The sequence below is a fragment of the Gopherus evgoodei genome, chromosome 7 (genome assembly GCF_007399415.2).
Source record: "Gopherus evgoodei ecotype Sinaloan lineage chromosome 7, rGopEvg1_v1.p, whole genome shotgun sequence".
Taxonomy (NCBI): domain Eukaryota; kingdom Metazoa; phylum Chordata; order Testudines; family Testudinidae; genus Gopherus; species Gopherus evgoodei.
In genome coordinates, this window is record NC_044328.1 from 31705007 (window position 1) to 31718688 (window position 13682).

The 13682-nt window shown below is 37.1% G+C and overlaps 1 protein-coding gene across 2 annotated transcripts in view; it reads left to right on the plus strand.

The window, feature by feature from the left end:
- Nucleotides 1-13682, plus strand: part of LOC115654341 — a 30106-nt gene that overhangs the window by 5928 nt on the left and 10496 nt on the right. For both annotated transcript variants that reach the window (XM_030568463.1, XM_030568464.1), the window contains exons 3-4: nt 11765-11840; nt 13238-13369. In XM_030568463.1, coding sequence (XP_030424323.1) covers nt 11765-11840; nt 13238-13369 — 208 coding nt within the window. The remainder of the gene's footprint in view (nt 1-11764; nt 11841-13237; nt 13370-13682) is intronic.

Here is a 13682-nt window from a genome sequence, read left to right on the forward strand (position 1 = left end):
AAAGATCAAAGGCTTTATGCTTTCAAATTGCTTCTGAGAAATCCAATTATACAATTCAACAGTTCTGTCATTTTACTCCTGTAAATTAGTCACCTAACATTCTGCTTGCCCAGTTACTTATGGAAAAGGTGAGCAAATAAATCTTGTGCTTGAAAATAAAAACAGAAGTGTGTATCTAAATTGAGTGTGAAATATACCAAATAGGTACAATGAAGGTAACTCATTGCATATTTTATCTGCAACTTGTTCTAATATAATTGTACTTTCCTCTTGAGAAGATACAACTAAACTTTTCCCAAGAACTGATACACAGTGGGATCTGCTTCAGCAGCCAAAAAGCTGAATTCATTCACTTGATAACATGTATTTTTTAAGTTATCATTTAGATTGACTGTTCACATAGGTGAAAACAACTGCTACCTTTATTATTAAAATATGATTTACTGTTTCGGCGTTACCAGTGTTGCATTGAACAGACATAACTACAAATATTGCTAATATTTGCACCTCTGTTTGACCTCTATTTTGTGACAGTTCAGGTGGATGATAGTTAGTGGTTCTACTTTAATGATATCTAGTCTCTTAATATAAAAATACCCAGTCTGTTAAAAATCAAAGTAGTAAGCCATTCTTATCAAATATAACTTGTATTTATAAGAGTGGTCTGCAAGCCTTCTGTCCAAAACAACATTCATAATACGGTTTGTTGAAGTAATTTCCTTGCTGTCAAACATCTGTCTCAGAGCCTAACTGGAAACATTCAGGATCAGTAACCTAATTTATTCATAGTCACCTTATTAACACAGGGTAAACTCATCTTTCTGTATCCATCTCTTTCTAGAATTGCTCCCTCAGGTACCCACATCAGATTAGACTCTTACATTTAGAGCCTGTCATTGATGATCAATCACTCAGATGTGATTGCTCAAACAAGAGCTCTTCCCTACGTTTCCTTTTTTCTTCCTTTTCACCATCCTGGTACAAGAGACCACTGCCATTGGTTCACTATTAAATACATAGCCATTTGACCCCAGGTCAGCCTTGTTCCCTTATACTTGTTACCAGGATACACATAACTAAATGTGATGGGAGCTTTCTTACTTTGTTTTTAAGAGCGTTTCCATCTGTTGTGGCAGATCTCTGAAACTCTTTAAATATACAAACATTAATTTTAAAAGAATGAAAGGGGGATACATTTTCACATAAACCAGACTTAAAAATAATATTCATATACCTTTTCTAAAGTAGCTAGCTAGAGTACTATTATAACAATAATATAGTTAAGATGCTATTTTTATTTGAAGCCCCTATTTTCAGACCCAAATAACTTTCTGGAAAAAATTAGTCTGAGCTTGAAGTTTTTATGCTTGTTCTCATCTGAAAAGTGAGACACTTCCCTTTTGTTTAGAAAAGCAGATAAAATTCTATGTGCTTTGAGGTGGTAGTGCATTTGGGGGAGGGGATGGGCACAAAATGTTTCCATGCATAGAAAAAAGTTTGACTTCTATTTAAATATTTGCGTATGGCTTTATTTTTAAGACATCAAATCTTTATGTATATAGTCATATGGAATGTTTGCAAGTCTGAAAAATTAGAGAAATAAAGATAATGACTGAAAAAGTACTGTGTATGCGCAATATGTCACTTACTGATTTATGTGTGCACAAGTGTATAATAAATGCTTTCCTGTTAGAACAATAAACTTGTGAGCACTATAAAACCCAGGAAATTTGAATTTAGATGTGGGGCCACGAGAGGCTTTCAAAGCTGTGTAGCCATTATGATGCAAATTTAAAGGTGAGATTTGACTTGTACTCCTCACACACACGTCTTTTTAAGATGCTTACAGAAGATCAGCATACATGCTCTTCCTTCCAGAGGTTGGAAAATTACATGTGCCATGAGGCTGTGTTTTAATTAATTGTACATGGACTATCTCCTATTTGATAATCAGCTGCTCCTTTCACACTTGTTCCTGAATTTCCTTAACACTTTTGGTTCTTCCTCTTACCTCCTGAGAACTACTTCAGGACTTCTCCAGTATTCCTTTGACTCCCTATGGTTCATTCCTTGGTTCTTTTATCATCTGCCTCCATAGTTTCTTTTTACATGTTCTCAATCACATAGATTCAGCTGTCACTTCTGTGCTGATGATTTCTAGATATATTTCTGTGCCCCTAACTTTTCATCATTTCTTCAGTCAAGCATTGCTGCATTTTTCTGATAACTCCTCTTGGATTGTCTGCTGTCTCCAGCTCAGTTTATCCAGTAATTAGCTTTTTCACTCAAGCCTTTGTTTACATTATTGTTGACAAAACCACCATTTTCCTGTCACCCTGTCTCTAATCTTGATATCATTTTTGACTTCTAACACCTGCCCTACATCTAGACTCGCAGACTTCTGCTGAGGCAATTTCACCTCTACCCTATTAAAATATTTATTCATGTCTCCACTATTGTAACTACCATTTCTCTAGGTAACTCTCCTCATTTATCCAAAACTCTGCTATTAAAAGCTTCCTCTTTGATAGCTCTAACCACATCATCCTTTCCTCCTTCTCCATCCCCTCTTCCTTCACTGGATTCTTCTTGTATTCCAGAACAAGTTCAGATTTCTTCCTTTCATAGCTCTGCACCATCTTATCCTTTATTTCATCCTAACCTTCTGTTGTTCTTTATGGATCTTATCTTTTCCTTCCTCGGTGTGCCCCATACACTACTCTTAAAGGTAACCTGTAAAGGGAGAATTGTACCCTTTGTTTCTTCTGATAGATAAAGAGTATCTGAAAGTTTGTTGTCTTCTGCTTATTTTATACCTTTTAGAAATTTCGGACTGTTGAGACATTGGTTTTGGTGAATTTCCTTGGGAGAACTAAGGACTGGAATGGAGAGTTTTTCACATGCTTAATTGAGAGAAGGGGGTGTAGAAATTTTGCCATGGTCCATCTAGCCCAGCGTCCGGTCTTCAAACAGTAACCAATGCCAGATGCTTCAGAAGGAATGAACAGAAAAGGGCAATTACCTAGTAATCCATCCTCTTCCATCCAGTGCCAGCTTCTGGCAGTCAGAGATTTTAATTATGCGTCTGGTTACATCTCTGACCGTCTTGGCTAGTAGCCATTGATGGATCTGTCCTCCGTGAACATATCTAGTTCTTTTTTTATCTCATGGCGTTCATGATATCCCATGGCAACAAGTTCCACAGGTTGACCATGTGTTGTATAAAGATAATTTTACGTTTGTTTTAAACCTGCTGCCTATTAATTTCATACAGTAGAACCTCAGAGTTACGGACACCTCGGAAATGGAGGTTGTTCGTAACTCTGAACAAGACGTTATGGGATGCTCCTCAGGGCGGACAGCTCGGAGCGGGGGCTCACGCCCGAGCCTGCAAACTTCAGGTTCTTCACTTCCTACCTTTAAGGGGCAACCCCATCCAAGGGGGTGGGGATAGGCAGCTGGTTCTAACCCTCTGGCTGCAAGGGTGATGAGTGAGGCACACTGTGGAACTGAGGCGTCAGTGGCTGCGGGGTGCAGGCTATGGCCTTTTATAAATGAGCTGCTCTTCCAGAGCACAGCGTGCAAGCAGGAGCTTGAGCTTGGGCTCCAGCAACGAACAGGCAGGTTCCTCCCAGGCAGGTTCCAGCAGGAGCTCAGGAAGTTTCTTTCCTAAGCTCAGACTGAGCATTCAAGCTTGTCCCTCTAGGAGGGCAGGGGAGAGGACGACGTCCATGGCTTACAGGAAAGCAGGGCAAACCCTGGAGCTGCTCCTGCCGGCTGTGCCCTGTGGCAAGTTGGGGGTGGGGACAAGCAGCCCAAATGCAACACGGGCACAGTACAGTATTTCCTGGTTTGTTTTGGTTTTGGTCTCCACTCCGGTTTCACATGGTGTCCTGTTGACCTGTCGTTCTGTAACTGGTGTTTGTATCTTTGAAGTTCTACTGTAGTTTCTGTGTTATGTGAAGGGGAAAATAATACTTCCCTATTCACTTTCTGCACACCAATCTTGATTTTACTGACCTTTATCATATCGCCCCCTTAGTTTTCTCTTTTCTAAGCTGATCAGTCCCAGTATTTTTAACCTCCTTGAATTTCTCTCAAAACTTTTTCCTGTTAGGACTACCCTTGCTCTATTTCCATGTACTCTTGATCCTGTTCTCCCAAATGATGATAAAATAACAAATATAAGGAGAAGATCCTTGGAGCTAATGAGACCTACATAACATGCCTGTTTTGAATTATCTGTTATAATAACTCTTATGTTACCTCTAACTTAGAAGATGAGCTCCTGGGGCCAGCTAATAGGGCCACTTCTTCTTGTGAAGTGTCAGTCATACATTGTAAAATAAATGATAAAATGAGGGTGAAGTTAAGTGGTTTTCACTGAGAAATGCCCCTACTCACACTCCATTGCCTCATTCATGAGAGGGTGAATTGGGAAATAGTGGACAGCCTGTTTTTAAAACAGGACACACTAAATCTGTTTCCATGTATTTATTTAATCCATTCTTCTGTGCAAAGCAGGAAAAATCTTGTGCTAGCAGTAGGTTTTTCCCTTCAAGGAGGAAGATTCATTTAAACTTTAACTCAGAAAATCATGGGCTTAAAGAATCTTAACAGTTGAGATGCTGACCAAAAGCCTCAAAGAATCCAAGTAGTTGTCATGTCATGGAGCTACATCTTGGGGTCTGGGAGATACTCTGTCCCCAGGTGGCTTAAGAACTGGAAGACTTTCCTTCAGTATATTACCTTTTTGGTACCACCCTGGGGTCAGATTCAGTGCTGCTAATTGACTTGTTCACCCCTCCAAATCAACACTTTTTTCACATTTTTCAATTTTAAATTCCCAGAATTCTGTGCAATTTACTTTACCAACATAGCTTTACAGTTTTTTTTATGAGAAAATCTGGATTCAGAGACATTGAGCTTTTCCACCGTACCTGTATTAAATTGGCACACACCTTTTCTGTACCTGTTTTGCAAAACTTCAATATTGTAACACCTCTGCACAAGGCTAAAACATATTTTTGTAGATTAACTCCCTACTGTTTTGAAGGTGCCAGAAGTAGGTTAAATAAAGAATTCTTTGAGTAAGAATTTAATTGCAAACTAAACAATTTTCCAAAATTCCATTTGCCCAAGGCAAGTAATTCTTTACATTTTTTTTAACTTGTAAGTAAAATATCAAACTTTTCATTTTCATCAGTCATATTGCAATAGGGCAGCTGAATAGATTTTTCTACCTTGATTGTTGAATTTTGCGACAATTTTGCAAGCTGGGTAAGAAGAATGGAAACAATGGCTGTTTGGCAATGGTATTTTCTTTTCCTCCTACCCTTAAAAATGTGTGCCCCATTACACAGAGATTTAAAAGTTAAAGCTTTTAAAATGCATTTTAATCCCTTATGAGAATATGTGGAACTAGAAGGATAAACAGTTTCTAAAAGCTTGGACTGCAAAATAACTTTATTTTTAATCTGAACACATTTTTCACAAACACACTAAAAAGGTTACCACTCTGCATCTGTTCTGGTATGGAATCATGTTGCATATCATGCGCTACTTAAGCTCTTTAGAATGCTGTGGAAATAATAAATACAAGTGAATTACGTTCAAGGCATGGTTTAGGTGCTATTATCTAGCAAAACTGGATTTCAGTGAATCAGTGCACACACACAAACATATCTAGGTGTAAGTCCTTATGTATATCTTTGTATAACTATCTATGTATAACTTTATTTTTAATCCGAACACATTTTTCACAAACACACTAAAAAGGTTACCACTCTGCATCTGTTCTGGTATGGAATCATGTTGCATATCATGCGCTACTTAAGCTCTTTAGAATGCTGTGGAAATAATAAATACAAGTGAATTACGTTCAAGGCATGGTTTAGGTGCTATTATCTAGCAAAACTGGATTTCAATGAATCAGTGCACACACACAAACATATCTATGTGTAAGTCCTTATGTATATCTATATAAATAACTTCAAAAATACAAAATGTGGGCTTGGACCATTTTAGGTTAGAGCCCACTGCTTATGCTGCAACAATAATTTTTAATGATGAAAATGCTTAAGGGATGGTTAGGTTGATAGACCACAATTGACCTATTGTGCCAGTGAACTTTATATAATAGTTATATATTACATATGTAACTTGTTTAATGTAGTTTGGTTTTCCAAAATAATTGAAAGAAGGATTACTTGACAAATGTGGACTTGGAGGAAGCTTAAGCTGTTTTGAACCTTATAATAAACTGCTGTATATGAACTATATGCCAGTATTGGTGTCTCAGAGAAATTGCCTTGTCATTCTATTTATTAGCACTGTTTATATTACTGTAGTGTCTAGGAACCCGAATCATGGGTTTTCATAGTTTTTTCCTTCCCATGTTCACCCCATTTCCAGTAGACAGAGGGATCTGGGGGTTTTATTGTTTGTTTTTAATTTTTCCACTCTAATGCCATCTCAACATGAATAGGTAGGATAAAGTATGTCCCTCATTGTCCCCTTTATCACATTGGTGACCACAGAAGTGCTCATGTTCAGCCTTTCTTGGTTATTACTTTGGGTGCTTTAGAAATGTGTGCAGAGGTAGCAGTAAATAGGACACTATCATGTACAAGGGAATCCAGCAGCAAGTTTTTGAACATCAGTGACCAAAATCTCATTAAACTACCTTTTTAAATTAACTTACTGATATATTTGTGTAAATAACATTCTCCATTGTAGTCAGAGAGCAGTTCCTGTCTGATCCGTTTAGTGATGCAACAGTCCAATATTTGCTCTTGATTAATTAAAAATATAGATTAAATCTACAGTTGTCAATAGGGTGACCAGATGTCCCAATTTTATAGGGAGAGTCCCGATATTTGAGGCTTTTTCTTATGTAGGTGCCTATTTACCCCCCCATCTCCTGTCCCAATTTTTCACATTTTCTATCTGGTCACTCTGGTTGTCAATAAACAGATATCTGTAACTAACTGGTAAAATCAGTGCAGCAGGAAGCTGAGGTAAAATTTTCAGTAAGTGCACAGGTTGAGCGTGCAGTAGAATGTTTCTATGAAAATATTTGCTGTAGGTTAGGCAATTAGTCCAGTTAAAAATAAATATTGTTGGACATCTAACAACTCTTGTATGTCCAATTCCACAAACAAACTCTCCAGTTTTCAAGCTATATTTTGGCCTTTCAGAACACTAATCAATATACCTTTAACGTACAAGTCCCCTCTTTTTTCAGCATCCTTATTTGCACTATATAAATAGCTTTAGCCAACTCCTTCCTGTTGTTCATATAAACAATGGCCTTTATAAACAAAATTGCAATTCGTAGCTGAAGAAATCCAATTTTTCTAATGCTGAGATCAGTGTTGGTTACATTAAAATATGAAAAGAAATTATACAGATCACATTTTAGCCCCCTACACCCGATTTTTGTGACTTCTGACTTGGCATAATTTGAATTTGAGTGTCTCTGTCTTTTTTTTTCTCCTCCTTTCCCAAAATTAATTACACTAGCCAGCTACTTATCAACTTTTTATTGCATCATAAAAGTTACATTTATTAGAACTGTTAGGTAGAATGAAGGTCAGGGGTAGGCAGCCTATGGCACGGGTGCTGAAGGCAGCACTCAAGCTGGTTTTCAGTGGCACTCATGCTGCCCGGGTCCTGGCCACCTGTCTTGGGAGCTCTGCATTTTAATTTAATTTTAAATGAAGCTTCTTAAATATTTTAAAAGCCTTGTTTACTTTACATACAACAATAGCTTCGTTATATATTATAGAGATAGAAAGAAACTTCTAAAAACATTAAAATGTGTTACTGGCATGCGAAACCTTAAATTAAAGTGAATAAATGAAGACTCGGCACACCATTGCTGAAAGGTTGCTGACCTCTGATCTAGGTGATTTTTTTGGCCATTTTATTATGGTAGCAATGACTATATTTAAGGTTGAAATGCAACTTTCTTTAAACTCCCTACTTAAGTTGTTTATAAATTACTCAAACCAGTTAGTAGAGGACTGGAAATTTTTCTGTACTTGATCTTTACCCAGAAGGGAGTGTTTTAGAAAGTTTCAGTAGAATTCATTCAGATATTTATTAGTTCTTTATGTTTAAAATATCTATTTTCCCCTATATATTCTGAGAAGAGGTTTTTCATATACATAGGGACTGGATCAATTTCCTTCAAGATTGCTTTTGTTTTGTGGCTGTTAAAGAGATATAAGGAGCAAACCGAGTTTGAAGGAAATTGGTTCAGTCATTTTGAAGTAGAGATCATTTGAAAGCATTCTCACACACAAAAAGTATGTTTTAAGTGTCTGTGCTCGATCTGTTATCTAGGACATTAGGGTGTACATGAACAGTAGAATTTAGCCTTTTTTCTGCTCCATCTCTACTAGCTTTGAATATTGGGAGCACTGTGAAGCACTTTAGTGTAATTTGCTGGACTTTAAAAGTTTAAACCTTACAATCAGTTTCCGACGTTTCCAGTGTGGTTGTGATGCCCTGGAGACCACGTGAATTAAAGTAATGAATACAGTGTTGCAAGGCTGATCTCCTTTGTTCTATTCTCAGCTCTACCACTACAAAACTTTATCGGACACCATTAACTTAAAAACTACAATAAAAAGTAACAACTTATTTTGGGCTTTGAGATAGTGCTGTCAAATGCACATTGTGGACAGTTTGTTTCTTCTTTTGTTCGTGTGGATATTCAGCACAGCAACAGGGAGAAAAACATTTTTTTATTTTTTTTTAATAGGAAAATAATATTAAACCAGTAAAAATTAGCAGGGAATACCCAGGGTCATGTTTTGTAACTGAAACTTAACTTATTTTGAAACTGATTGCATTTTAGAAACTGACCACATTTTTAAGTAGCACAATGGAGCCCCAACCTCCTTGGCCTTTAAGTGCTACTGCAATGTAAATGTTAAATAATAAGAATAAAGTGACAGTATATCTTTAATACTTTACTCTTAGCACTTTACACACATTTAAGTGGGCTTTGTAACACTTTTAGGAAGTAGGTAACTATTACTACACCCATTTTACGGATTGTAAAATTATTGCTCAGAAAAAGGAAGGATTTGTCTAGGTAAGGGAAGTTTATACCAGTATAATTAGCAAGTTTCCTTAATTGAGACAAGCCCTCCATTCATGAAGGTCACATGGAAAATTAATATTAGAACCAGGTCTGTCGTCTGTGTGTCTAACTGCTAGGCCCATGTATATTGCATTAGATGAACCTTGCCTTCCAGCCTGGTCCTTAAACTTCCTTATGCCCTAAACATGAAAAATGTCTAATAAAAATGCTTTACAGTTATATAGTGTATTTTCACCTGTAGCTCACAAAACTCCTTGCAAAGAGCGTACCACATTACAGATTGTGAGAGAAAAATCACTTGCCTGATTTCACACAACAGAGCCAGGCTTACAGGCAATGGCCTAGCCAATCCCATGACAGTGTCATTCAGGCAAATCAGTCAGTTTTTCTTCCTAGTGTATAATATCACCTTTGAGCATGGGGAAGGGCTTATAAATCTTCCCTTGAGTATATGGGAGCCAGTAAACTTACATTATATGCTGCTGCCCAAACAGTTAGCCACAGAGCCCCTCTATCTCCTGTACTCAAGCCCAGGGGGGCACAGTGCAGCGATCCTTAAAGAGGACAAGCTTTTTCTTTCCTCTGCTGGCCGAAGTCCATCCCACAGCATTTTGTGCCTATTTACCTTTCTGTAAAACAGACTACACTTATATTTGACATCTCCTCTGTAGATTTTAAAACATTTGACAAAGCTAGATAAACTTGAGTGGCCCTATTCTACAGATCAGTAAGCATCAGATACAGAGTTCTGTGGTTTAGAAGCTTTGCTACCTTAGATAAATATATTGTTTCCTGCCCCAAACTTCCTGTGCAAGTTTTAACAAGTCATGTAACCTACCATGAGCTTCCATATTAGAATAATTTAGAATTTCTCCTTGATGGGTTCAGGGGATACAGTTGAATTTTTAACTCACTGAGATCCAGGTGTCTATGCAGTACATAGTTAACATTTTGGCCATGTGATAACAGTGCATGCACAATGGTTGATTTTCAAAGGCTTATAACTCACCCAAATTAAAATATTTTCACCAGAACACTGTTAGATACCCCTTCGACCTACGGGCTCTTTCCCTCCCAAATTTCATCGTCCTAATTCAGTTCATCTCAGTACAAGTGTGGTTTTACAGCTATATACAAATTTTTAACTGTAACCATTCCATTTTGAAGATTTTTTTTTTAATGTACAAAGGACTAATTTTTAACTTGTAACTTCAGAACCATCTCATTTAATTACTTGAAATTTATGGACAAAATCCCATTCTATACTAACAGTGATCACAAAACCTGTCACTAGAAAATATTTTTCTTGTGCTTGCTTAGAAGATCGGTGAAGATTGGTCTCATAATGGAAACCAGGTTGCAGACTTGGTTATGGAGGGCCAGTAGTCTCTCCATATTAATTTGTGTAGCTATACTGAATAATGGAAGAATCTTTGTGTTCTGAGAAATGCTAATTCTATATCCTAATTGACTCACCTAAATAATACTCATGTTCTTCCAGCATCGTGGGCACCTTTCCCTATTATGAAGTGTCATGGTGGATTCTTTGTCATTGGCAACTTTTATATCAAGATTGGATGTTTTTCTAAAAGATATAGTCTAGGAATTAAATTGGGGAAGTTGTGTGTCCTGTGTTATACAGGAGATCAGACTAGATCAGGGGTTCTCAAACTTCATTGCACCGCAACCCTCCTGACAATAAAGTTACTACATGAACGAGGAGGGAGATGGGGGGCATCGGAGCCCAAGCCCTGCTGCCCTGTTGGGGGGGATGTGGAGGGAAAGAGGGACTCAGGCCAAGCCCTGCCACCCCAGGTGGGCAGAGAGGGGGATGCAGCTCAAGCCCCATTCCCCCAAGCGGGGGTGGAGCTCAGTCTTCAGCTTCAGCCCTGGGTCCCAGTAAGTCTAATGCTGGCCCTGATGACCCCATTAAAATTGGGTCATGACCCACTTTGGGGTCACAACCTACAGTTTGAGAACCACTGGACTAGATGATGACAGTGGTCCCCTCTGACTGTGGAATATATGAATTCCCCCGCACCCCCAATAGTAATTTATTAACATTATTCAAATGTGTAATATTGAAACAAAACAAAATAAATGTTTCACTAGTCATGCTAGCTAGTAGTATTTATTTTGGATTTATTTAAATCGAAATATCTCCTGGTGAAATAAGGCAGATTTTCAAAAGAGTTCAGTTTCTATTTAGGCGTCTTAATAAAGTAGTCAGCTAAACGTAGAAAACCTGACCACTTCATTTAGATGCCCAAATAGGATTGCTGCTTGGTTCTGAAGTTGTTTTTTTTTGGAAATCTGGCCCATTGACATGTCAAGCAAGTAGCTTATGATCCATCAGGGAGACCAGGGTGCTATTTACATCTTTCTGTTTGGAGTGATATGGGAGAAGCAGAGTCTGATGTTTATAAGACATTTAATGTAGCTTCAAATTTATCTCAAGAATAAAAAGAGCAGTATTTTTTTGTGCATTTGCTGAGGAAAGCTTACTCCAAAGAAGAAGAAACTTTATTACAGACGTCACTGTTTTATATGAAACTTCAGGTGACTTGTATCATATTAATATAGTTTGAAAAGTATTTTATCCTTTAAGTATTCAGAAAAATATACAAATATATATTTTTTTTATAAAAGATGGCGGACTTTGACACCAGTTGGACAGCCTATACCAGGAACGAGATTCATTGCTTTCAAAGTGCCTTTAAAAGGGGTATGTATAAAATGTTGTTTCAGTCAGTCCGTACTAATTGCTGTGTGAAGAATTATTGAAAATAGCATTCAATTTCATGCAAACTGCAGAACAGATTCAATGTGAAAAATTACAGAAATTATTTTTCTATTAAAATTAGTATTTAGCACATTCAGTCCTTTTCCAATGAGCTTTCCGTAAACTAAAGATGTTCACTTTTTTAGGTGTAGACTGGTATTTGGTGTTACTGAGTAAGTTTACTTATCTCTTATACATCATGACTTTCTCACCAGTTAATCTGCACCATTCATTTAACATTACAGAATTTAGTGCTTCCAGAGTGTGTTGGTTCAGTTTTGAGCCCAGTCTTTTGCATCTTCTGAAACTGCTGTAATGAGTCCTATTTGTGGTGGTGATTTTTGTGATGTGGATAACTGTCCACTTGACACAAACCAGAAATTAAGTTCACATACATGATGATCACCTATTAAAGGTTAGTGGTCACTGGACCACTTTTGAAATAGTAGCTATAAATTTTCTCCATATCCTGTTCCTGTAAATTGCCCAGAAATGGACAAAAGAAGTGTATTCTAAAGAAACGTTTTGCTTAAATGCTCTTTAATGGTATGTAGGCACCATCTTATATGAAAGTTCCATCTTAATCTCTTTCACATGGTTGGCCAAATTCTCTGTTTTGCTGAGTTTATGTTGGTCAAAGCAGAGACTGGAAGCTGTCATGGAGCTGTTTAGGCTCCCTGATACTTTGCCTGGCCCTAATGCTTAGAGAATTTTTTGCTGCTGTCTACATTCTTCTTGCACTCACTTCAATCCTGATCAGACCTTGCTTCAAATATACAGGGAAAAAATGATCTTAATGCAAAATTATAAATTTATATAACATCCAGTAACATGAGTGACAGAGAAGAAAACAAACAGGCAGAGAAAAATAAGTATCCCCATCATTTGTGGGAAGATTGGTGAGCCAGTAAGCTATTCTATCAGAGCTCCCTAGTTTTTATGTAGAATAGACCGGTTGGTTGGGATTTTTTGCAGATCAAGTGGGTAAGATTTTTATATTTTGTTTTGCTTATTGACATCAGTGCTAGATTTGTCTGTGTTCAAGGAATTACTTTAAATTGTTATATTCATTCTTCATTGTGCAGGACTTTTTTCTTGATATGAAATTAGTGCTTATTGTGCTGAGCTGTTGCCACAGTGTTATCTGTTGTCATAATATCATACAATAAAATCATGAATTTATTTTGGGTTGTCAGTTCCATCTCAATTTAGTTTTTTAATCCACACAATACATTGAATGCCTGTGTTTCCTCTTGTTCCTGATTCATTTTATGAGGCAGATGTTTCTATTTTTATTGGAATTTGTAAAATACAATCTTCATTTCCCTTTTTCATCACAGGCAATTAACCAGAGACTTACTCCAACCCAGAAATTTACACCCAAAGACCTGATTGCTGCAATGAAGGCCCTAAACGTGGAACTTGGATTAATTATTGATTTAACATACACCACACGGTATTATGAAGTTAAGGTAATAGTAAATCAGTAATGGCAGAATTAAATGCACAATTACTGCTACCTTTTATCTTGAGTTATTTAATGCCCGTCTAGAAATTGTCATGTTGGAACAGACAAGTGAACCATGTAATCTAGTATCCTGTTTCCAGCACAAATTTATGCAGAATTGTATCATGAAGGAAATATCATCTTAATCTCAGCTAGCATTCAATTATGGCTTGATTTACTAGCATTTAATCATTATATTTATTTATAGTACTGTAGTTCCCAGATTCTCTGATCAAGACTACTATGCTAGGCATTGCACAAACACACAGGAAGACATG